Genomic DNA, 27,387 nt, shown 5'->3' on the forward strand with positions numbered 1-27,387 from the left:
AATGGAACCATTAAATCTCTTTGACTAGAGAACCCTGAAAAATTATCCATCCCATTTCTGAAATTAGACCGTCCTCTCAATATCCCCCCCCCCACCACACAAAATGAATCCGAATTGCAATAATCAGATTTCTTGTTTATTTTGACATTTATTCACGCAGAGGATATTTTTTGAGTATACACATGCATGAGACTGCATACATAACACTTTTCAATTTCTTAGATACATAAATTGGATAATTATGCTTACATTAATGTATGCATGCACATATATACATGCAAGATGTAAATTTATGCCTGTAATAAATAAATATTTGACATGCCAAGCACTTAACTCTGACTTTTCTAAGCAGCATGAAGCAAATAATAGCTAAATCTCTAACAGGATAAGCCAACAGTCTATCACAGTTAATTTTTCAGAAAGGTCTGATACATTTACTGCATTAGTTTCAAAATTACTGCTGCTATGCACCAGTAACCTATTAATTCATTTGTAAGCAGCTATAATTTTAGCATAAAAAATTACCTTTCAAAAAATCTAATTGGAAATCATATACATGCATATGCATGCATGTATAAATTCGTGCACATGTTTTAATGTACAAGCATGCTGCAAATCAAAATTGGAACACATACTTTGCTTATTGAGGAGAGGGGGGTCATTTACTTTACACTGTTCACTACAGATTTAAAACAGAAAAACACCAACAAAATAAACAAAGAAAAATGTAAGGTTACAATTGTTAAATATTTAGCAAATGTCAGCAGTGCTTACCATGATAATATGCAATCAGAGAAAGTCTCGAAACTGGTGAAGAGAGCGAAAACAATCCAATACATCATCCATTTTACCTGTAAAAAAAATTGAATAAAAAAATCATTTAATAGTCAAATGGTATATTGCTTATAAATGTGCATCACACACATGCACACTCACACACAGTCATCATCATCATTTTAATGTCCACTTTTCCATTGCTGCATGTGTCAGCTGGAGTTCACTGAGGTAGATTTTCTACAGTAGGATGTCCTTCATGTCTCCCATCCCTCACCTCTTTCCAAGCAAGGTAATATTTCCCAACAGCCAGGAATATTTTCACAGTTTATTGGAAATGAATGACACTGCCTGTAAGACTGACACCCATTTTACAAGTATCACATGATGTTAAGACAAGAGACACAAACATTCACATACAAAAACACATATACCTACACACACCTAGGGTAGTATGTTGATCTTCACTCTACAGACTAAACCAGGTATGGGCAACCTATGGCCCAAGAAGCCTTTTTTCTGGCCCACAGAGACCTGTAGCAGTATGGCCATGAAGTGGTTTATTTTCTCGTCTGGCCGACTTGTAGGGTAAATAGGTAAAAATGAAACAAGCTTTCATGGAATGCACAATTCTAGTAAAGGTGAAAGGACTAAATTCGTAGAAACAAAATAGAGAGAGTGTAACTCATGTTTCCCTGAAAAAGAAACAGGAAACATTAGTAATAAAATGAAACTAATTGTAAACCCTACTAGTCAGTGAGTAGCTAACTTTCAATTTGTAAGGTTGTCTCTTCTTGACACTAGTGAATGATCAACATGTCATTCACGTACTCACTCAAATTCTCTCAAAACCAAGAACCAGTTTAGTGAATGACCAAGCTACTAACTCAAGAGATTCCAAGCCTGTTAATTTGCTAATATACAAAGGCCAGAAATAACTCAACTCAAATGCATTTATCCAAACAACTATCGAGAATATCAGCCATACACAACATACCGCTTCATTTTATTCCTCTGATCAATTATGCATTTTCCTTATATAAAGTTTATATTTCACATTCCAACATATACTCTGTTATTTATCACCACTATCTATATTTTTTCCTCGAATTATCCAACCCTAAAATGTTGTCAACAAAAAAGAGAAAAGTTGACAACGAATCCAGCGTGTTCCAAGAAAAGTGGACCAATGATTATTTTTTCATACAAATCAAAGACAAACCAGTGTGTTTACTTTGCTCAGAATCAGTTTCTGTCATTAAAGAATATAATGTAAAAAGATACTACATCTCCAAGCACTCATCTCATTATGAAAGTTTTCAAGGTCAACATAGGAAACAAAAAGTTGAAAATTTAATAAAAGATTTGAAAGAGTAGCAGACAATTTTTGTCAAGAGACATGAAGATACCGAAAATATTATTCGTGTTAGTTATATCATTAGCAAGAAAATTGCAAAACATTTGAAAAATTATTCTGAACGTGAATTTGTAAAAGAATGCCTACAAGCAGTAGTTTTTTGTTCAGGTAAAAAAAAAAAAAAGAAGTTGATAATATTAGTTTGTCTCGTAGAGCTGTAACAAGATGGATTGATGAACTTGCAACTAATGAAGAATTAGGCTTGAAAAGACTTTCTTTGCTTTTTAAATATTTTCCCTTAGTTATTGATGAGAGCACTGATGTGTCAAATATAGCCTAACTTGTGGTTTTTGTACATGGAATTGATGAAGATTTAAATATCACAGAAGAAATACTTGATCTTTGGGGAATGAAAGACACCACCACTGGGGAGGATATTTTTCAAGAATTGAAAATGTTAATGGTCAGATTTAATCTACATTTCAAAAACCTTCATGGTTTATCAACAGATGGTGCTCCTGCTATGGTTGGTAGTAAAGCAAGCTTAGTTTCTAAAATTAGATCGGAATTAGCTTCTATGAACTGTCACAAAAGATTTATCCATTTTTCATTGCATAATTCACCAAGAGAATTTGTGCACCAAGTTACTCAAATTTGAACATGTCATGTCCAAGGTTGTTTCGAGTACAAAATTTTATAAAATCTCAAGCTTTGAACCACCGCAAGTTTAAAGAATTTTTTGAGGATATCGAAGCAGAGTATGGAGATTTGGTTTACTATTGTGAGGTGTGATGGTTGAGCAAAGGAAAAATGTTGAAATGATTTTACGATCTGAGGAGTGAAATTTTTACATTCATGGAAATGAAAGGAAAGTCTATGCCTGAATTGAGTGATTATGGCTGAATATGTGATCTTGCTTTTCTCGTTGACTTTATTTCATATCTTAATGACCTTAATTTGAAATTGCAAGGAGAAGGCCAATTCATTCACCAGTACAGTCATATCAAAACATTTCAAAACAAAGTGCAACTGTGGGAACGACGGCTCAGAAATTGTAATGCATTCCATTTCCCAACATTGGCAATTCGTGGCAAAATCAATTGTACTTTTTATGCAGATGAGGTAAAATTGATCAACGAAAAATTCAATAATAGATTTCGAGATTTCAGATAACAAGAAACAAATCTACGTATATTTTCTTCACCTTTTGATATCAATATTAACCAGGTTCCCAAGGATTTACAGATGGAATTAATTGAACTCCAAGGAAATGAAGATTTAAATCAGGAAATGAGAGATCATTCACTGATAGAGTTTTATAAAAGCCTACCTACAGAAAATTTCCCATTGATTGTGGATTTTGCTAGAAACAAAATTTTACTCTTTGGAAGGACATATAAATGTGAGTAGCTATTCTCAAAAATGAAATCTACTAAATCCAAAAGCAAGATCAAGAATAACTGACAATTATCTTGAAAATAACTTGAGAGTAACCACCTCGAGCAAAACATCTAGATGTTGGTAAAGAAACATCAACCCCATTAGAATACTGTTTCATGGCTATTTTCTCCCTATGAAAATGAATAAATTTTACTGATTCAGCTACATTTGTTTTATATTAATAAATTGTTTTGTTCTTTCCCTTATTTTAATATCCTTTTTATATTATAAAGCAAATACTTGTATAAGCACTTGTATACATATTTTGTAAGTCTATAATTAGGGCTCTGGCCTGCAATTTTGGTGAGAAAACAATCTGGCCTGCACATGGAAAAAGATTGTCCATGCCTTGACTAAACAGTCAACCAGATTTAATCTACCTGTAACAGCAGCTGTTTCACACAAGCCAACAAGTCACTAATGCTCAGATATTGAATGATAGTGTGCAGGACAATTCTCCCCTGCATCCATCTCAGATAAGTTTGGCCGCTGTTACTTCCATCCCTGAAGAGCTTATCTCAAACAGGTAATGCCTCCATCTCTGTGTAACCCCCATGCCAGGGACTTTTGGAAATTGTTTGTAGTCTCCAATCTGAAGGTCCTCCAAAAGTGACTACTCAGACTTGATCCCAGGCCATTGTGACTTATATTTTCTATTGACTCTCCATAGAAATCTAGAGATGTTTTCCCACTAACAACCTTATCCAGCTAGCACAGTGCTGTGAGTGTCTGGCAACATTCTAGATGCCAAATGCTCAATCTTGGTCTACGATTGACCCAAGGCTGCAGTTTGATGAGATTGAACTGTGGTAAGACAAGTTTTATAAAAAATGCTAACACCAGTTTGCTCCCATTTTTGGCATTGTCATCAATACTATCACAGTGATCAAGATATTTCTGCATGTATGCTAGCCTTAGCATCATCAAGGATAACATCCTGAGACCAACATGTTATGTGTGTTGATAGCAAATGGATTTCATGACCAGTGAAATCTGACCCTTCTATAAGAAGCAGAAAAGTGCTCCAATTTGGTCTACTGAATAAGTACAAAATAGATTAGACACAATTCTCTCTCTTATAAAAGAAAAACAGATGACCTGATCACAATGTTGCTTGTGAAGGAATGCCAGTCATCAACACAGTATGGTTTTCAAAATGTATAAAATGGTTGATCATAAAGTGAACAGCATAGAAGATGATGGGCTAGGTTTCACTAAACTTTCAGACACATACAACCAAAACAAAGATGTAAAAAATAGCTAAGAAATGAAAACTTTTCTGTTAACATTAAGTGGAACAGTTTGGATACAATATTGGAACAAGTCCTACAGCTAACCATTTAGTTGTGACACAGAAGTAGCACCTATTCTTCTGCCAGACAAATGAAAATGGAGCGGCATGTCTTTATCTCAGAACACACACCACACACACAGTAGTAATAAAATTTCAATTCATTCAACTAATAAAATGAGCTGAAGGAAAATATACACAATAAAAAATTTGAAATAATTTGACACAAGACTAGTAATTTTAGGAGATAGCGATAGCCAATTACATTGACCCTAGTACTTGACAAGTATTTTATGTTATCAACCCCGAAAAAAATGAAAACAAAGTGAACTTCAATGAAATTTAAACCCATAATTGCAAAGAATTGGAATAAAAACTGCAAAGCACTTTTTTCTAATACTCTAATGTATCTGCTGGCTTGCTGTCTTTGAAATAATAATAATAATAATAAAATAGACAATATCAAATTGGTGTTTCTAGGGTTTAATGGATAAAATTGATGCAGCAAGAGAACAAAAAAAAAAGTAAATAAAAAATAACTAAAATAAATAAGGAATTTATGATTATGTAAGACAAACCAAAAGTACAAGACTGAAAAAAAAAAAACTATTAGGGAACTAAAACAATTGCATATTGCTAGTGAGAAAGACATCTGGCATAGTAACTTAATACCCTTTTCTAATACATTACCTGTAGCATTAGTGACATTAGTTGTAATATTCGAAATAGTAGAGTGGAGTGAGCTATAAACAAAAAAAAACATCAACAGGAATTGCTTTGCAGCTTTCCACTTGTCAAACAACTTGACAGGAGGATAACTTTATAAGTTTAATCTGTTCAACACTTTATTGCAATGCCCATAACAATTACTTTATTCAAAGAGGAAAAGTGCATAAAATACTAATTTATGAGTTATGATACATAAACATGCTTTTGTTTTCATGAGAAATATTTGGCTAGTGAACAACCTTTCCTTTCTACACTACTATCAGTTTTTACATCCATAAATGGAAATCCTGCTTTTCCAAACAATAAAAGTGCATTATCTGAAAGTCTTCAAACATGACTTTAACATAAACACCACAGATTTTAAAAGTGAAAAATATCAAAAATGTAACTGACAGAATTAGAATACACACTTCAATATAAAAATGAAAATGTAAGAGTATTTATTTAGTTATTTTATTTTTAATAACTGACTCATTTATACCTCTAATACAAACTTAGTGACATAGAAGGGCTTACAGAGGCACTGAAAATTTGAGATTTACAATTTATACTGTTGAAAGTTACAAGGAAAAGGAAAAGGCAAATTCATACTGGAAATGAAGATTAGAAATAAGATAAGGAATAGTAGTTAGTCATACTGGAATCATACCAGCTGGTTGAGATAAACTAACCAAGATAAATGAAGTATGAAGTAGTGAAGAAACAAGTGATCCTTTGGGTAACAGCCATAGTAATAAAGAGTAGGAAGGGGGAAGAGAGAACAAAAAAAGGTTACTCAGCAAGAAGTCTAGAATAGGAGAGGCAATAAAATAAAGAAAATAAGGCAATGAGTATGTGAAGAGAAAGAATATTTACAGCAAGTATGCTATTCAGTTGATTCAAAAGAAATTTTCAGTCTTTCTATATTCAAAACAGGAAATCCTGATAGTTTTCTATTCCCTACTTTACAAATAGAATATTCTGTACTCCATTCTATAATAGAATATTTTATGCTCCAAAACAAACTTGGAATGTTTTCTCAATTCTCTTTAAATCATACATTTAAAATTGTAGTAGAAACAGTTCTCACAGAAATTCTTTATGCTATGATAGGTTATATGAGCAAGTTCTCGAAAACCAGTTGTCACTTAATGGCTGGATATTTGATCTTATACTAAAATGTTTGCACAAAATAGCAAATGTGTATTTTTATAATGACATAACCAACCACTAAAAGGTTCAGATTTATCTTTCTCAAAAGACCTCTCTATTTCAACCACCATATTTCAGCAACAAATACTTTAGGTAGGTGCTTGATACCACAATCAATGCATAGCTTTTATTCACACAACGCTGTAGCTTTTATTTCCAAACAAGTTTCGTATGAAAGACTAAATTTTCATGGATTGAACACTGAAATAGTAAATTTTTTTTTCATTTAAAAACTAATAAAAGATCTGAATTCAGACTGGACAAAGAAAAATTCTAATGCATTTTAATATGTTGCTACAGTTATAAATTGAATTTAGATTAGAAGAGTGTAGCTCGTGGCCTTTTCAGTCAAAAGAAATATCTTAGTACACACATGAAGTATATATCAAGTCTAAATACCTTGTGTAAAATACTAATAGAAAGTCTGAAAATGTGCCATAGATGGTAGTTTATCTAAGAATCTGCAATGTGATACCCAAGTGCCTAATTGATAATAAATGCAGTTTTAGTACTATATTTTAGCACTGTAACAAACTATGAATTATTGTTCAGATAATTTGACATTTGACCCACTTAAGTGAAAACTGGAGGTTTTCTGTTTAATAAAATAATTTATTTACAGCTAGTCTCATCACTACAAGGTGTAATTTTAATTAATTAAAATGCCAAGGCTTACCACATCAAGTGTACACTAGCATCAAGTGTACACAAACAAGTTTGGACTTCTTTTGTGTCTTATACAAGTAGTAAGACAAGTAACATATCCTTTTGGCAATGAAAAAGCTTGAATGGCACTGTACAAATAATCTATCCATTCATAAAGGCAGTTCCTGTTTCCCATCTTCATATTTAGCCTCCTAGCATTTAAACTGGCCATATCCACCTCAAGTATTCTATTTGTTTTATGTTCAAACTGGCTAGATCTGGCTTCTCACACCTACCCTACAATGTAATTTTTAAAATAAACACTCATATCACTGAAATCTTCAAGTTAGGAGATGAATAAATAAACATTATATTTGACAGAGTAATCAGAATGATAAAGAGTTAGAGGTATAAATTTATACAATTCACAAATTTCCCAAAGGTTTCTTGAACAGAAGATATTTGGAAAGTTAAGATGCCAATCAGTACTCAAAGTTAACAGCTTTTCCCTTTTCTTCCTTTTTTTTTGTAGTCAAGATTAATTACAAGTTTTGATATTATCATCAACTACTTATTGCCATATTTCTGAGAAGAGAGATGAGTGCATAGTCTTGGGGGAGAATGGTAGAGAAGTAAAATATATATATATATAGTTTGCTGACCACTGTATTAAGCTGAATTAGTTTCTAGCCTGGAACAAATATATGCATGGATAACGTTTTCCAAATGGTATTTAGGCAGAGAATAAATAAGGAAGTTTGGCAGAGGTTACAACTCAGCAAAATAAATGACATACACATTTCAATGGCTTCTTATAAGGACAAGTGAGATAGTTGGTTTCTCAATGGGCCACAACTGATCTGTGTGAGTATAGGATTCTTACAATGCAAATGCTATTTCAGCTTTGCCTTTGTGTATGTAGTGTCTTCAGGCAATTTTATATAACAGTACTGACTGTATTTCTAATCTGATATGTAAAGGGAGTTAAAAATTCAAGCATGAGAAGCTACAAATAGAAATGTTTTATGACATAAGTTTATTTTGGATACCAATTTCATCATATTAAGAATTTGGTGAGATTTGCCAACAGATAATTAGAGATTCTAATAGTTGAAGCAGTATAAAAATAAAAAAAATTAAAAAAAGGATAATTACATAATCAATTAACCCCAATGCTATTTCATTTACTAATCTGTGCTTGTTATGTAATTATACTACTGAGATAATAACAACAGTTATAATGAAGGACAATTATCAACACACCTATTTATTTACATGACTGAGTTTTATTTTTTGATATACCACAGAATCTTAAATCACTGTATACATTGTGATGCCCCAATTTAGGCTTCTGGTGATTATTTATTTACAAAAGCAGTATCATTACTGTCATTTTCGTTTTCTGACAGTTATAGTATGACATTGTTGTTCAAAGTATTTAATGCAGCAATACAATCAAAAAGACACAGCTTTTAACTCTTTAGCATTCAGATTACTTTGTCAAATGTAATGTTTGTTTATTCACTTAATTTTGAATTAATCCCATTGCACTGAAATTTTGATGATGTCATTGGTTATTTTTAGAATGACAATGTAGGGTATGAGAGGGTGGATCTGGCCAGTTTGAACATAAAACAGATTGAATATTTGAACCAGGTATGACTTATTTAAATGCTAAAGGGTTCAACTATTGAAGTGGCTAAACATATAAAAAGAGATGAAACAATACATTGAAGGCACTATCACTATCCAAACCTCAACACTATCTTCTGGCAGTAGTGAAACATGGAAAAAAAACCAAAAAACCAAAAAAAAAAAAAAGATGTATTTTCAAACTTTATTTGATTTCAGATTTGGTGAAATTAAAAATTTTGGAACAATTTATTACAGAAATACATTAAACTCCTCTCTTTCACTGAATGGAATTTAAAAGGCAAAAAGAATTTTAAAAAAATAGAAATCTGTGTGTGTGCATGCTTTTTTATTTTAACTATAGAGGCCTTGATTTGTTATGTTTTTGATTTAGCCTCAAAAATCACCAATGGCAATTCTCTGGTTACTATCTTTCATAAAACCACCTGGCTAGATAGAATGTCTTCAATTTGCTAAGTAAGCAAAATGTGAAGTGAAGGTAAGAAATTATTCTTACCTAGCTGCCATTTAGTCTTAGTGTTATAGCTGAAAAACTTTCCTGTTGGCTGTTCCACAATAACATTTATACGTTTACTATAAAAAACAAATGAGGTTCAGAAATAAATACTATAGTCAAATTTGTGGTTGTAGTCTATGAACTGTACTACCTATCTAGATATCATATACCCCATCTCTGCACAAGGCTTCCATATGTGTTGCTTCAAGTTTACATCCAACAATTGTTGGCTCTCATATTTCACAAAGTAGCTATGGGTTGATGTTTTTCTTTGCATTGAAGTTAAAACAAGAAAAGTTAGGATATAAATTTAGAAAATAAATCTGAAAACAGCTTCATGAAAGTCATACAAAAAAAAAAGTGCCTAACAAAACACAAGTACATGAGAATTTCTGCTAGTAACATTAGCAACTTTATGGAGCAGCCAAGTCAGAAAAGATTACACTTTCCACAAAGAATTTGAAGTACTTCTCCAGATATTGGAAACAAGTGTATGCATGTGTGTTTATTCATCACTGTCCTATAGTGTCAGGAATACTGAAAGATATAGAACCATCAATTACTAAAATTAACAAAAGATCTACTCAAGTTCTTTCTGACAAAATGCCAAATTACTTTAATAAATTCTATGAAAAGAATTGAGTTTTAACTAAGACAATCTCAGACTGAGTCCTTTGCTTGCCCATACTTGACACAATCCCCAAACGATTTCTATTATTTTTAAAACAATTCAAATTTAACTGTCTTTTTATATGACTAGCTATCTACTAGATATGCTGTAGCTTTTAATAAACAGATTAAAACATAAAACAGACAAGGTAACTAAGTAAATTACTTTTCATGGCATTATTAAGCATGTGAAGCCATTTTAAGATATATCTGCTAAAACTGTTTTCTTAGATTAAATTCAATTAAATTTAATCAATTTTTCTTAGTAATTACTAATTTCTTAACTTTACAGCATTACCACTATTATTAATATAATACAAAGATGTACAATTTGCTCTTTGTATATAAAAAATAACAAACAATAGCACACTCAGTTAGGAAAAGATATATACAAAGAACAGATTTTATGAAGTGGGAACAAAACAAAAGGTAAATATAATCTCTTATTATAAAAGGCAGATTTTATCTGCCTCCCTTTGTCAGTTATAGAAATCTACAATATAGGATTTCTTCGATTACAATTTACCTAGCATTTTTAAGAGTAGAATGCATCGGGTTTTGCCAGGTCCAGTTTTTAAAATTTAAACTCCAATTAAGCAAAATTTACAGAAAACTCACATTCTGGTGTGTATGTCAAATGCTTTTCTTAGTTTGGTTTACAGCACACGCAAACGCACACACACAGTGTGCAACGAATAAAGTGAAACTAGATGTAATATTTGTTTCTGTCTATCACGCTGATAGATACATGAGTAAAATGTATGGCAAGCTAACAGATAAGAGTGAGTGAAAATGTTCTTGGAAGAGAGTAAATAGCGACAGTGATTTGAGGAAGACTAAACTGAAAGTATGAAACAGTGTTTATGTATAAACAGACGACACTTATATAAACCCTTTCATTACCAAACCACCCGAATTTACCTATTCATATTTAAATGAGAATATCAGAGTAAATCTCTTTAGTACATTCGTGAAAACACGTATTATACTTCGTAAACACTTCAAATACAGTTTTGTACAAAAATCGAAGTGTAATTTTAATTCCGTGAATTATGGGAGATTTTTTTCCGAAATTTGTTCCTATTGTGTTTTCAAAATTTGTAATTCTGACAAAAAATGGATACGAATTTCATTATATCAAGCAGCAAGTCAAAATTCGAAGGATTTTCTACTGAAGACCTTCATAAATCTAACTCTATGACTGAAAAAAAAAAGCATCTTTATATAAGAGTGAAGTTGTGTGTCTGTCTCCTACGATTTAGATTCGTAACTACTCCCACATTTTGCGGTGCAGTTTAACCAAAAGCGGGTATCTTATAGTCGTGATTCATATCGAGCCCTTCTGGGTATTAGCGCGCGTCTACGATTTAAAAAAAATTTACCATCATATTTTTCCATTTTAATGCATTTTTTTCGCTTTTATATAAGGGAAGTAACTCTCTAAAAATATCTACGATGTGTCAACGATTTAAAAAAAAAATTTACCTTAATTTTTTTTCAATTTTTAATGCATTTTGTTGCTATTTTTTGGCTATAACTCTCTAAAAATGCTTATATAGTTATTTCCCTTACAAACCCGAGCAACGCTGGGCGATACTGCTAGTGCTATATAAACAGTGAAAAACAGGACAATATACACTTATAAATTACAGAAGCTGGAAAAGTATGAACCAAGAATATTCGATGCCAATTTCTAAGAAAAATTAAATGCAAATGAGGCGAGGAAATGGTTTGGAAAGGAGGGAGCCTTAAGTTGACAGTGGCAGATATCTGAGCTGGAGGCAAATCAAGGAATATTTAGGAAATAGTAATGTGGTCAGATTTCAGAAAGCTGGGTTTCACCGATAAGATAATGCAAATTGAAGACATGGTTTTTGTACAGGTCCATTCAACTGATACTAAAGGAGTTGTTAAACCAATGAAGAAGTCGATATTACTTAGCTACAAAGACAATGAATATATGTATGTTTCAAAGAAGAAAATTATTTACTAAAACATAACTTTTCATGGTACAAAGTTCAAGTGATTGGTTGAGCTTTAAGACCAGTGCTTCTCAAACTATCTGATGTGGCATACTGGCAGTTTTTTTTTCTCCCCCAATGTGCCAAGGACCGGTAATATTTCTTAGTAATATTAATTTATACTGGAAATAATATATATAACGAATATAATAAAAGTTGACAGTTTTTTTTATCTTATATTTATTTTGTAAACAAATAATACAATATTACATAAGCATTTTATAACGTTTCTATCGCTTCTGGAAACATGCTGCATACTGGCAGCTGATGGCTCATGGACTGGCACCAGTCCACGGACCACTACTTTAGCACTGCTTTAGAGCATCACTGGCAAGACACTAGTTATGTACTGAGTCAAAGGTTTATTTAAATGAAAAGTGAAAAAGAAACTGACTGAACAATTGGGATGGAGTGGCTTGTCAAAGACAATACTTTAAAAGTCCCTATATGGTAACCATAGTCATTAATTTCTTATAACCAGTGATTTGGCATTTTCTCAGTTTATACAGTTTGATAGAAAAAAAAATCCAACTGTCAATAGCACACCTTTTTGAAACAATATAATGACAAACTAAACATGACAACGTTTGATTTTTTTTTTTTCCCCACTTCCACAAATATTTTTTTAATGTTACTACCAGAAAACACACACACACACACATACACTAAATGGAAAAGTTAAATTAGACTGAAGAATAAATATAATTATTCTGTACCAACATTTGGTAAATGTCAAAGAACACTACATAAAGATGGGTTTAACCAAGAAATCCAAATATCATCTGACAGTTCAAGTATTCTTCAGTAAACATTAAAAAAAAAAGTTTAAAACATAGGTTAGGAGACAAAGGTCAGGAAGTAATTCCAACAACAGTGGAAACAACTCTCAAAGACAGGAAACCAAGCAGCAATGAGTAGGGGGAAGCAGAAAGGAAAAAAAAAATCTCCAAGACAACTTGCTATTCAATGACAAGACAAGTCAGTGAATAGTGTCACAACACTTACACAATACTGGTGTAGACTAACTCAGCTTGCCAAGTAAACCAGCTAGAGGCTAATTGCAATTAACAATCTTTAGCGTATTTAAAGACGGAAAAAGTAAAGACAGCGCACACACACACATAACACACGTTCATGTTTGTCTGACAGTCAGTTGCATATTAAGCAAATGTAAACAATACAGAGCAACAATAAGGAAATACTAATTTGAAATAACCAGCATAGCAACGCCGACAAGAAATAAACAAGAAACTGATATCAACAAATATCTTCATAATAAGAAAATAAAACAAAACTCCCAAAATGAATAAATAATTAAATAAGAGAACATACTCAATCAGTTTCTTTCTGACTTCAATACCACAAGTGGGAAAGGGAAGTTGAATAGACTGTTTAATAAATATTAAAAAAACATATACAGCTGTAAAATAATATATATAAGGAGGGAGAAGAGTACAACATTTCATAGAAGCAACCTTCTCCCTTTTTCCTGTAGCCTTTTTCTCCCCGAGAAGGTCAAGGCTGTTAGGCTGACCCACTTTCCAATCTATGCCAAACAACAGTTGCCTGCTGCTAAAGATGGGATTCACATTAGCTTGTTATTGATTTCTTCCTCAGCTAAGTGTCTGCTAGTTTCTGTTTTTCATTCCAGTTTACCTTTCATCTAAGCTTGCTTGCAGGTACTAATGCTTTTTTTTCCCTCCTTTTTGCTCAAATTAATTTTGCTAGATCAGACTAAGCTTATTTTGTTAGAAACAATATCAAATCCATACTACAGAAAAAAGAAGACAATTCTTTGCGTGTATATCCGCATATGTGTGTGTGTATATATTATATTCATAACAAGCAGCTTCTTTATCTCTTATATACAAAGATTTTATTTTTAAATACGAATAACTTCGGGGGAAATACAATGAAACAGGTTCTGGTTAAGTATTTAATTTGAACTTTTCTTCAAAGTTATCAACAATTGAATTTTTGCTATGAAGATGATAATCTGCAATTATCTTAACTATGTTTATTTATTCTACATGTAATTATTTTCAAATAAAGGTCTAACATTCACCATAATTAGCAAAAGAAATAACAGTCACCTTCATGTTAAATAATATACAAATTATTCTATTCAGTTTTCTTTCTTCTTTCAATTCCTTGATGCAAAATAACTATTTTTGATAAATAATATTTTCAATAACCAAATTTTTTTTGATGCATTTTTCACACACTCAACACCAATTCCAAGATTTGTCCTTTTTTTAAAAAAATTCATCTTAATGTACTAGACATATTTCAAGTGAATAATGCTTTCTAGAATTTTAACGCATTCACATGAACTTTCAGATTTGTTGGCCAAACAAAGAAAAAATATTAGAAACTATTTGTTTTCTCTTATGAACTGAAGTCGAAGTAAAATGAAAAAAAAAATTAATAAAATGATTTTTGTTTGAAAGATTTAAAAGGAACTGAAGCAATAAGAACTATGGGAAATTTAATTGGAAAAAAAAAAAAAACCAAAAAAATATGAATTCTCTCAGACTTGCGACGGAGAGAAATAGTTATTAGTAGCTGTTTGGCACTAGTATTATGTAGCCTAGCCTTTCAGACACATATTTCAACATGGTTAGAGCAAATGTAAAAATGAATATGCACAAGATGTTAAGAGAAAATGCGAAATATTTAGATTGTTTTTTTTTTCCTTTCTTTTTTAATCAAAAATTCAGGAAATCTTGCATGTGAATTGAATATTAACAATGAGGTTAGCATTGATCTGCAGAATTAATTCAGTTGCTGCAACAGTTTTAGAACAACCATAGTTGCAGGCACTACCCACTGAAGCCAGGCAGACATTAGAGCTAAGTGCAGGATACAACAAAGCAACAAGCTGACAATAGTAGTAGTAGCAGCAGAAGCAATATTTGGCAATGTGCCTAATTGTTTAACAGACTTTACTTAAAGACATCACTTTTTGACTAACAAGCTTACTGTGTACAAAGATGTGAGATAGTCTCTTGCACATTAAAAAAAGTGGCACTGACCAGAATTATTCACTAATAGACAATTATATGAACATTACAATAAACAGACACTTTCAACTGATTAGAACAATGAAGTCCCGTCTCAAATAGTGCTTCTAAGTAGAGGTCAAGGAGGCTAAAACTCAACAAATGTACACACACAAAAGGTTGTTTAGAATTCTAGTACTACTACAATAATAATAATAATCCTTTCTACTATAGGTACAAGGCCTGAAATTATGGGGGAGGAGACTAGTCGATTACATCACCCCAGTGTTTCACTGGTACTTAATTTATTAACCCCGAAATGATGAAAGGCAAAGTCGACCTCGACAGAATTTGAACTCAGAATGTAGTGATAGGCAAAATACAGCTAAGCATTTCGTGCAGCATGCTAACAATTCTGCCAGCTCTCCACCTTTTTATGAATAATAATAATAATAATCCTTTTTACTAAAGGCACGAGGCCTGAAATTTTGGGGGAGGAGACTAGTCCATTACATTAATCGCCAGTATGTAACCGGTACTTAATTTATTGACCCTGAAAGGATGAAGGCAAAGTTGACCTTGCTGGAATTTGAACTCAGAACATACAGATGGATGAAATACCGCTAAGTGTTTTGTCCAGCATGCTAATTAATGATTCTTCCAGCTCTCCACCTTATAAATAATAATAATAATAATAATAAATGTAGTCGAAGTAATAATGATAATACTGTTAAGTGAAGCATGGGATTTACAAAAGTATATTCTAAAAACAATAAATGTATAGGCTTAATATAAAAAAAATTCAATATTATAGCTACACAACTAAGCATTAGTTATATATTCACACACATCCTCAAACTGTCTGTATATAATTCATGCATATTCATAACACAAGTCATGTAAAAGGTACTCCATATTTTAAATACACACACACAGATATATGTATGTATGCATACACACATACAAATGTATACGTGTGTATATACATATCATTTAATGTCCATTTTCCATGCTGGCATTGGATGGATGGTTTGACAGGAGCTGGTAAGGCCAGGAACTGCACCGGGCTCCATTGTTTGGCACAGTGTCTTCAGCTGGATGCCCTTCCTAATGCCAACCACTTTGAAGAGTGTACTGGGTGCTTTTTATGTGTCACCAACACTGACAGGGTGACTAAACAATCAGTTGGAAGCAGAGGAGTAGTACTGAGGAGGTGGTGGCTTTGTACCAGTTGAAAGATTCAAGGCATAGAGGGACAAGGATAGGTGCCTTCTTGTAGAGTAGATACATAGATGCCCTAGTTAGAAGAGAAAGGAGAGCAAGTGAGATAGTAAGATAAAGAGAGTGGGTGAGTAACAGAACAATAAAGAGAGCAATAGTGAGAGAGATGGTGGCATAGATATGTTGAGACATGCCCTCATCAGACATTGGAAGTGGTGAGAATAAGTGGTGACATAGAGGTTCAGACCAGGTGAGAAGGTATGATGGAGGTGATGAGTGAAATATAGCAGAGGCCCAGAAGGGCAGGGATTACAGTCAATTATGTGACACCATTAAGGGTGATAGCAGATGAGGTATTAATAATGGAGAACAGCACAAGAGAAAAGAAGGCACAAAAAGGTGATGCTTGGTGGAGACAGTAGGTGGGGGAAGATACTGGGAAATGGAAGTGGTTTGCAGAGGAGTTAACTGTATCATCATCATCATTTAGCGTCCGTTTTCCATGCTAGCATGGGTTGGATGGACTAGCATGGGTTGTATATAAACAGAAAAGCCTCAGGCACTATCCTCTACTCCTTGGAATGAATTAAAAAAAAAAAAAAAGCATTGAAGTGGGGATTGTCACTACCATCATTTTAATGTCCACTTCTCTATGCTTGCATGGGTCAGGCAGAGTTTACCAAGATAGGTTTTCTGTAGCCAGATGGCTTTTCTGTTGCCAACCCTCACTTGCTTTCATTGCACGACATTTTCTTGCAGTATACAGGAAATAAATGACACTGCTTATGCAATGTCAATTTATTTGACAGGCTTCTTTTAGTTCCATCTACCAAATCCATTCACAAGGCTTTTGGTTGACTTGGGATTATTGTATAAGACTCTTGCCAAAGGTGCCATACAGTGCAGACTGAACCTAAAACCATCTAATTGGGGAAAAGATTTCTTACCACACAGCCACACCTGAATGTGTTCCATAAGTGTATGTGTGTGTGTGTGTGTATAAGCATGGCTGATGTGGCAGTGAAGCAAGAAACATGCTCACCTATAGTACAGCTGTTACACAGAGCACAATATAGAGATGATATATTCTCACCATAATTAGATTGAGGTAGATTTCTTCCAATAACAAAAGGAACAATGAGAGAGAGAGATGTGAAATTTTGGAATCATTCAGCATTGAAACAAAATCCAGATTTTCCTGAGAAGAGGAATTTTATGAAAAGCAACTTGGTTTAAGTGTTGATATTTTCATATAAAGACAGGGTGGTTGACTAAAAGTATTGTTCAGATTTGGAATAGTAAAATATTGATATTGGTGAGAATCCTTTATGAACAGAGTTCTTTATTCTCAACTGAAATGACAATCAGTTGGATAATTTATAAAGTATCCTTAAGGCAAGATTATGACAAATATAAAATGTTGGAGAAGAAAATAAGATTTGGTGAATGGTACATAAAATTTATCAACTCTTAAGTTTTGAAAAATTATTAAAATAAATATATGAATATATCCAGCGAGCATGTTGAAGAAATTTGGTGTCAATGTCAGGTCATGGTGGAAGTGGAATTCAACCCGTTAGCAAAGAGATTACTCAGTCAAATGTAAAGCTTGTTTATTCACATTGTTTTGAATTAACCATCATTATCTTTGAATGCCATTGTAGGGTAGGTGTGAGAAGCCAGGTTTGACCAGTTCAAATACCAATGCATATGGGTTTGATGTCATGTAGGCCAGTGTTTTCTTCTATAGCTCAGGCCAACCAAGGCTTTGGGAGTGGATTTGATAGACAGAAACTGAAAGAAGCCTACCATGTATATATGTGTGTCTGCCTTCTTGTTTTGACATTGTGTAAAGATAGTGTTATTGTCAAGTAAGCAGTTGTCATCCATTTCCAATCTTCCATGAAAACATGTCTGTACTTGGAAACAAGGAAGGGCAACTGACTAGAAAATCTGCCTCAATGAATTCTGTCTGACTCATGCAAGCATATTAACCGGATGTTAAAATGACGACGATGACACACACGCATTCAACTATGAATGCACTCACACACAGGCATGGCTGTGTGGATCTGAAATGCACTTCACAGTCATAAGATTTCTACCATCGTGACATCTGTGTAAAGGATGACATCAAATCTGTTCATATTCAAAACCTCCCACCATTGCACTTCTATGCAGCTAGCCATCTATCTCTCTCTCTCTCTCTCCCCACTCCAAGTCTCATTATTGACATCCATCACTCCCTCTCTCACTACTACACATTCCTTCTATCTTTCTCTCTCAACATCACCCATCTTTATCGCTATCTATCACTTATTGTTGACATATATCTCTCACTTCCGGTACCTGTCGTTCTCCATTACGCTCCCTTCCACCAACATACTGTTCACTTAGTCTAATCTCCTTGCCAACAGTCACTCATTCTTTCTCCATCTTCTATTACTTCCCGTTTGCTATCACTGTTTCTTCCATCATATTCTCTTTCTTCAGTTCATCCCCTCAGCCAAGCTGCTTTGAATGAATTGACACAATGGAGAACAAAAAGAGAGGTTGTCTTAACAGGCTGCATGACAAAAACTTCTCTACATCTGGTGTCACAATAAAATGTACCCACTACACTCAATAAAGTGGCTGCAGTTAGAAAGGGCAGCCAGCCATAGAAACCATGTCAAATATGGAACATATGAGTGAAATGCAGTTCCTGACTCATCTAGCAGAGAAAATAACTAAGTAAGAATGTTCCAATATTTAATTAAAAAGTGTGAATAGCATTTACAATCGAATAGAAAACAAATTGCAGGAGCAATTGACTCAGCAAAGATCTCGATAGAGTTTAAAAAATAACTTGTGAATTATATAAGGTGAAAATCCCTTGCTAACCTCAATCATTTAAAATGTTTTTCCCTTCTCATACAACATTTCAAACATGCAATTATATTCGTAACTACCAATCTCACTCTCTCGCTCACACACACACACTTAGATTCAATTATAATTAATAGGATTATAAAAATAATCCACAATCTGTTAGCTCATACTTCAAGATGAAAAAAAAAAACCTTTTCACATGTCATTATTTTCATCAAACTTGCACGTTGTTTACTTACTAAAGTGTTAGTTACCATAAAATAACTTTTGTACACAATCATCTAATATAAGCCCAAGAAATTCTATTGAATTATTTTCAAATTATCAAAAATCCTATGTGATTTATAAATGAAGAAAGAAAAGGAATCACATTTCTGAAACAAATCTTAATAACTCATTCTTTTACATGATTACATCTTGTAAGAGAGAATGGAATATGGAATTAGAATATGGTTTTGTTCACCATCTAACAGCAAGAAAATACTATAAAAAGCAACATAAAACACTGAATAAATTAGCATAGGATAAAACAACTTAAATTTCTTAGCTTCAGTATCCTTACTTGTTTACTATTGAAAACTGAACAATAGATGAAATAATGTAATTGTAGATCAGGATGAGATAAAGCAATTATTTCAATAAGAAAACCCCGGTAATTAAAAAAATGCGTGATATATATATATATACCATTACTGGTTTGCTTTTGCTTCAGTCACAGCTAACATGTTTTCAAGACAAGCAGGACAATAAAATTTAACTATGAAAAAAGTAAATTTAGTAGTTTTCTTCTTTTTCATGCAAATCGTAATTTGACAATGCACAGTTGTAATCTGAGGCATATTTTGATACATTTATTTGATCATAACTTTAGCAGTCTGAATCGCTTAAGAAATGTGATAAAGAAACTTTTTGTTGGCAATTTCTAACACATTTCTATAGCCAGAATCATTGTGATTTTGATTACTGAAAAGCATTGAAAATGCTCTAAAGAGGTACTAAGCTAGTAATTTTGATGGAAGGGGGAGTAGTCCATTACATCTTCCCCAATACTTGGCTGGTACTGTATGTTCTAGCACACAACTCAAAATTTTTTCAGACCAAAATTTATATACCAAAATAACTTTGGAGGACCAAAAATTTCATGTTGAAATGCAGCAGGATTTGGAAAAACTTAAATGATGTTTGACTGTTAATATTACATTTTTACATTATATATTACATCAACTTGTATACTGGAAAATTATTTTATTTTAACAACCCTGAAAGAATGAATGGTAAAGTTAACCTCAGCAGGATTTGAACTGAGAACACAAAGAGCTAAAGAAAAAAAATACAAGGCATTTTTCAGACATACTAACAGTTTTGACAAGTTTCCACTTGAATTTCTTCAAATCATAATAAATGCTAAATGAGTTATATAATTAGAAACACTAGCATAAATGACTAACTATATTATTGCATAATTTATTTCACACACAGAGTTTAAACTCTGCTATGGGTTGACTTGGCCCTTCCTCTCTCTGACAGAAGCCTATTGTGTGTGTGTTTGTCTACTACCACTGCCTGACAACTGGTGTTGATGTATTTATGACTCCATAACTTAGCAGGTTGGCTAAAGAGAGTGATAGAATAAGTACCAAGCTTAAAAATAATAATTAGTACAGTCGATTTGTTTGACAAGGCAGTGTCCTAGCATGGACAGCAGTCCAATGACTGAAACAAATAAAAGATACAAGATATATATATTTCTGCAATGCAGCAAGATCTAGCTGAGAGGGATACTACACTTATACCATTCTCTTTTTCTTTTCTTTTACTTTATTCAAAACACTATTATCAATTTACTTTGTATCACACTTGCAATGAAACAAAATAATTAAAAAGTGTTCCTGCTGAAGGTTACAAACGTAGCATATATGATTACACTTGGGGAACAGTGTGGTGTACTGTTTATCCCAGTTAGTATGGACGAGTCTATTTCACGATGTCAAAAGACAAAAATCATTTCATCTGCTCTGAACAGTGAATGCTCGTGCTTGTGCTGAATACAGAAGTACGTTACAAGTAAGGCCTATTTCAAAATTATGCTCAGTGGGAAGCAACAATGATGAAAACATCTGTTGCACAGTATCCTTGAAAGTTGTGTAACACCTCAGTAGTTCTAATGAAAATACATGAACTGTCATCTCCCAATTATCCAAGACTAAAACTTAGAAGATTACAAGTGTCAAGTGCAGCAACATAACCTAGAGATTGTCCTTAATAGCACTGAAAATCATGTTCAAGATAACACTAAAATGAGCGACAAAGTTTTAGGGTTTGTCAGGACATGAACTGCCTAGCTTTAGAGTAACTGGTGTCAAGGGAGCCCTCACCAACTGAGGTTTAATATCATCTCTGTCATGATATTAATTCTTTCACTCAATTTATGGCTGAAGGTGACCCTAAGCTACTCAATGATCAAAAAAGAAACCTGAACATAATCCATGACCATGTGTGTGTGTGGGGGGGGGGGGCTAAATATTTTTTCTTGAGACATCTGGAGGGACAAAAAAGCAAAACAAAAAATACTGATACAACTACTACTAGCTGAAGTAAGGCAACATGGGAAAATTGCTGTAGTGGTTGCATGTTCAGGTACTGCACCCCATCTACTGCCAAGAGACAAAGAGCTTACAGTGTATTTGAATTACCATTGATCTACACCAATAATGATACTGCAATCTGAGACAACTGCACAGAAACAGGAGCAGTAAAAGTATTAAAACAGTATTTGATGATAATTTGCAATGAACACAGAATGTCCTATAATGGTGATTCTGAGTTTCTGGTTTGAACTTTTAGGGATATCAAGTGAACAAATTTTCCTTTCAGTATTGTAACAGTAATCTTAGCAGGAGACTTTCATCAACCACTTTCAGTAATTCAAACGTATTACAAAGGTAATACCTGAATTAAATCAGAAGCTGCTTGAAATCACATTTTTAGTGAGTGGCATGCTAAGAAACAAACTGGAAACTGAATAGATAAGTTATGAGAGTTTAACCTATTCAGTAGTTGTGTGGAGATGATTTGGCCTACAAATAGACAGCGTTTTTAAATCCCAAAGAAACTGAACAACCCCAGTGGTTTCTCAGCAGCCTGGACTACTTGGTGTACCACATCGCAAACATACTGAAAAAGGATCTCCAATTATTCTTTTCGGTTTGTGCAACAGCAGAAAACTGGTAGTTAACCAACTAATGTCACATCTCATCAAAACTGATAAAGCATTGAGAATGTCTTTATCCCAAGAATTCCAATCATTCCTCGTAACATCCTTCCTTTTGAGTTTAAAAAGATGTGCTTCCCAGTTCAATATATATTTTGCCATATGCATCAATAAATCCCAGGGGCAAATATTAAAGCTAGCTGGATTGCAGCTGGAGGATCCTAGCTTCTCCCTTGGTTAATTGTATGGCACTACATCATATGTCAGAATAGAAAAAAGTGACTTGATTGTGTATGAGTAAGAGCACTACAATTGAGTAAGAACACTACAACTGAAAATGTAACCAACAAAACATAGACTATGATTATTTACCACTTTACCACAAAAAAAAAGGTCATTTCATCTAACAAAAAAAAAAAAAAAAGAAAAACAAGTTACAGGACATAGTTATTTATAGTAGTTGTACCATTTATAAAGTGGTCACTAAGAAGAACGTTTTAAAAATAAATGCTAAGCTAAAGTGAAAACAAAGCTAACAATGTTATGAAAGTATCAGAGCAATAAGTGACCTACCATCATAAATATAAGAGGCTTTATAGACTTTCAACAAACACTAACAGAATTGTATGAATCAGTTAAATTAGCTGCTACTATGATTACCTTAAATGTCCTCTTATGCTGAATCTAAATCATTAACAAAAATACCAAACTGTATTTCCTTGTGCTTGCAAAAACATAATTTTAAGAAATGTAAACATAGAATAAAAGAGGGCAGAAAAAAACCACACACACACACTGTATGTGTGTGTGTGTGTGTGTGCATGTTTTTTTTGTTTTTTTTTTTATCTTTTAAACACTAGGTTGAACTCCACTGAATGTAAGAATGGAAGTGAAGGAAAAAGATTGAAAAGGAGTGCCTGTCGAGAGCTGTTGGTAATTCAGGGAAGGTAATAAGTAGAGGAAAAGTATGAGAATTAACAAGACAGATTAATATAAAATTAGGAAGATGTAACACAGGAAATCCACAGCTGCTGAATGCCAACATGAAAACCTGCAAGCCTAAAGAATTGGACTGAATCATAGCACTTAGTGCCATTCTAAAACACAATCTGCCCAGGAGGCCAGTTTGATGACTCAGAATTGATAAACTACCTTAAAAAGGGATTTGATAAAGTTGAGTCATTGAAAAAAAAAGTGTGCACAGGAAGGATCATGATTTTAGGAATGTTGAGATTTGAAAGTCTAAATGCTTAATAAGCATGTGGTTGGATATATTGAATCATGTAATACAAAACAAGATTAATTTCAATGTTTTCCACAGAAATATGAACAAGACCAAAAGCAGAGTTCTTTCATAGCACATCTGAAGATATTGCTAGCAACTGTCAGTAAAAAACAAAAACCAAAATATTAATTCTGCAGCAGAATTACTATACCAAGAGCTACATGTCAAGTGTAAACTGAAGAAATTGATTAGAACTGTTGGACAGAAAATCTCTTTACTTGAAAAAACCATCTGTCTTACTTGTGCTATCGTGGTAAGATCAATGAAAAAAAAAAGTTTTCATTAAAGATGGATGATAAATGGAGAAAAATGATAAATTTCTAAAACAATGAAAGTAATGCTCACTTTTAGGAGACAAGTTACAAGCTTGTGTACTAAATTCAAACAGTAGAACAAAGTTATTTTATGTTTCCAATATTAATTTATTAAAAAAGGTGATGAGCTGGCAGAGTCGTTAGCATGTGGCCAAAATGCTCAGTTCTATTCTAAACTTAAATTTTGCATACATTTTAAGGAAAAAAAAAAAGCTGAGTAAAGTTAAAATGCTTAAAAGGTCTTACAAATTTTGGAAATTATTTAATTGCAAATATTCATTAGTAAAGAATGAACATAAATAGATTCCAAAGCAAAAAATACTTTTCATATAAAAATGTTCCAAAAGTTAGTGCTATAGACTAGTGGTTCCCTAAATGGGCAGTATTACCCTTCTGTGTGTGTATGTGGGGGGTGTCTTGAAGAAAAGTGGGGGTGATAATGAAGTGGCTAAAAGGGGACGATGATTGTAAAAACAAAATAATGGGTTAATTAAGTTTTATTTGTTGTAGAAAGTGGTCTGTATTTGTGGTTGGGGCTCCAGGAATGTGGTCTGGGTACCAAAGGGGGATGGCAGCCCAAAAAAGTTTGGGAACCACTGCTATAGATCATGAAAACTAAATACTTAGTAAAAAAACAGTAAATATATTTAAGTAATTCATGACTTTTTTTAAAAAAGTGAAAAAGAAAACATGGATAATATAAAATGCCCTTCCTAATGTCAACCACTTTACAGAGTGTACTGAGTGCTTTTTAAGGTGCATCAGCATGAATGCTTTTTACATGGCACCAACATTATAATTTTACTTAGATTTTCCTATTGATAATAAATCAACTGACACCTCTTACTTTTAATGAATTCACATTCTGGCATTGAAGAGATTAAAAAATTCTTTGTTCAAATGTAGGCTTAAGTATATTTAAAGGAAGATCTGGCTATTGCTATTGAAGAAAGGTTGCACAAGGGAATCCAAAGTTCCAGTCTTCCATGATATTATAGTACTTTTAATTAAAACTACTAATAGATATTTTTGAAGCAACAAACAGAGCAAGCAGTAAAATTGTCATTTATTTCTATAATACAAGTTAGGGGTATGATTCTCGCTTTGAGTGCGAGAGGTCCCGGGTTTGAATCCCTGACGAGCCCATAAAATTTGATTGCTTTTCTAGCCCCTTGTGGGTAATAAAAAAACAAATACAAGTTATTGCAAAACTAAGGAGTGATCAACTATAACTGCTAAGCTAAGAGAATTTAGGTTATCACAATATTAGTTTTGACACCCGAAATTTGTCCTGGTGTTTTCAATTCCTTAGAGGATGGACAAGCACTTGGAAAAAAAAAACATTCATGAAATATTAGCAAGGTTTAATGAATATTAGCAAAAAGAGTGTTTAATAGAAACATTAGATTTTGAGCATATTCCTGTAATTACTAAAAAGGAAAGAAAACAACTAGTCATTATGACTGAAATATTGTTGTCATAAAAATAATTTGTTGAAAGAAAACAATAATCTATGATAAAATATAAATACTAAGAGCATTTTTTTTTTTGACATTACACATTGTAATTCATTGGAAATATATTGTAACTCTCCCTCTGTTGAATGTAAAGAAAATCTACTAAAATATCACCTTTGCAAGAAATTTACAAAATCATCTTCACAAGAAAAATAGGAAAATCAGTTTTCCTAAGCTGATGTCAAAAGAATCAAATAATTATAATTAAAAACCTATTTAATTGACCCCAACATTAAATGTTTGGGAATGATTATATTCTATAAACATTTTAGGTATCTACTCTGTCTAATCTGGAAGTTTCTGACAATAAAATGTAAAAAAATGTTCATATTAAAAGAACAGTAGAGGTGAAAAATCAATACAAGCAATTTCTTTTTTCAGCCCTCTTCATTAACCATAGAGTTCAATGTATCTGTATTAATGAGTTCCCAATCGCCTCATGTGAGAATAATATACTTTTATTTGGTTAGATAAAGTTAATAGGATGATCAGTGTCACAATCCAAAACGCTGACATTATTTTATTTCAGTCTCATTATCTCCTACCAAACTATGTATATATGATATCTTCCATCTTCTCTCTTGCTGTCATTGGTTAGACAGGTCTACTAGCCAGCTCTCTTTAAATGACAGCCATCATGTATACACATAAACACCACCGTTACTGTTCAACCTAGTCACAAGACACAAATCTTTTTCATTGCAGTGGATGTCATTATATTATATTGATTTTGACCAGATTGAGCAGAGGATTTAGATGGAAGTAGTCTTCCATGTGTCAATCTTACTGAAGTGCTACAAGGACTGTTATAACAAATCCAAAGACTTCTTTCTCTTAGTTGAACAGGAAATCAATTGTTGTAATTTAATTTTCTTAATACACTTAAGATCAACATTCCATTAATATGTCTACAACACAGGACATCATTAATAATTTAAAATATTAAAGCTTAAGCTGTAATATTCAGACCAAAATAAAAAAAGATTACTAATTTTAGACAACTAATGATAACAAAACTTTAAAAAAAAAAAATTGTATTGCAAAATTCAAAAGCAACAGAATCAAAACATTTCATGTTATCAAGTATAGAAGAGTACAACCATGCATACTAATAATTATAGACTTATAAATATTCTCTTTCTTGAAGCTTTATCTTATTTTAAGAGGGAATGAATGATAGTGGTGTACATGAAACTGATGATTAGATTTCAACTGATTTGATTTTTTTTTTCTAGATAATATTATTCAGTAAATAAATATTGGTATGATATAAAAAATTTAAATAGAGTAGAAATTCCTTCCTTCAGAAACGTTGCTATGGCAGTTCTCAAGAATCTGAATATACCACGCCATATTTTAACTACTTGTTATGCCTGAAGATCTCCATAAAATCTAAAACACTCATTTAAAATTTCAGACAGAAATCTAATGAAGAATATCTGCCTGAGAGATGCTTTCAAATCAAAGTGATTTTTGGAATAAATTTACTTCACGTCAATGAAATAAACATGTAGAAGAAAAATTGTCGATACAACCGAGATCACACCATCCTTGTTGAGAATAATGTAATGTACAGTGCACACCTTCAACTTTAATTAACAACAACAACAAAACTATCAATACTACTACCACTAGTAATAATAATAAATAACAATTTACAATTTTTCTAATTATATCCAATAACTTAAAATATTGCAATA

The 27,387-nt window shown here is 32.7% G+C and overlaps 1 protein-coding gene across 8 annotated transcripts in view; it reads right to left on the reverse strand.

Annotated features, from left to right (window-relative positions):
* LOC115219130 (receptor expression-enhancing protein 1) overlaps positions 1 to 27,387 on the reverse strand; it is a 188,394-nt gene that overhangs the window by 115,542 nt on the left and 45,465 nt on the right. For all 8 annotated transcript variants that reach the window (XR_005001915.1, XR_005001913.1, XR_005001914.1 and 5 more), the window contains one exon: positions 775 to 851. Coding sequence is in view for 5 of the 8 variants with exons in the window: in XM_036509009.1 (XP_036364902.1) it covers positions 775 to 851 (77 nt within the window). In the remaining 3 variants the exon portion in view is untranslated. The remainder of the gene's footprint in view (positions 1 to 774; positions 852 to 27,387) is intronic.

Source organism: Octopus sinensis, linkage group LG14 (assembly GCF_006345805.1).
Source record: "Octopus sinensis linkage group LG14, ASM634580v1, whole genome shotgun sequence".
Classification (NCBI taxonomy): domain Eukaryota; kingdom Metazoa; phylum Mollusca; class Cephalopoda; order Octopoda; family Octopodidae; genus Octopus; species Octopus sinensis.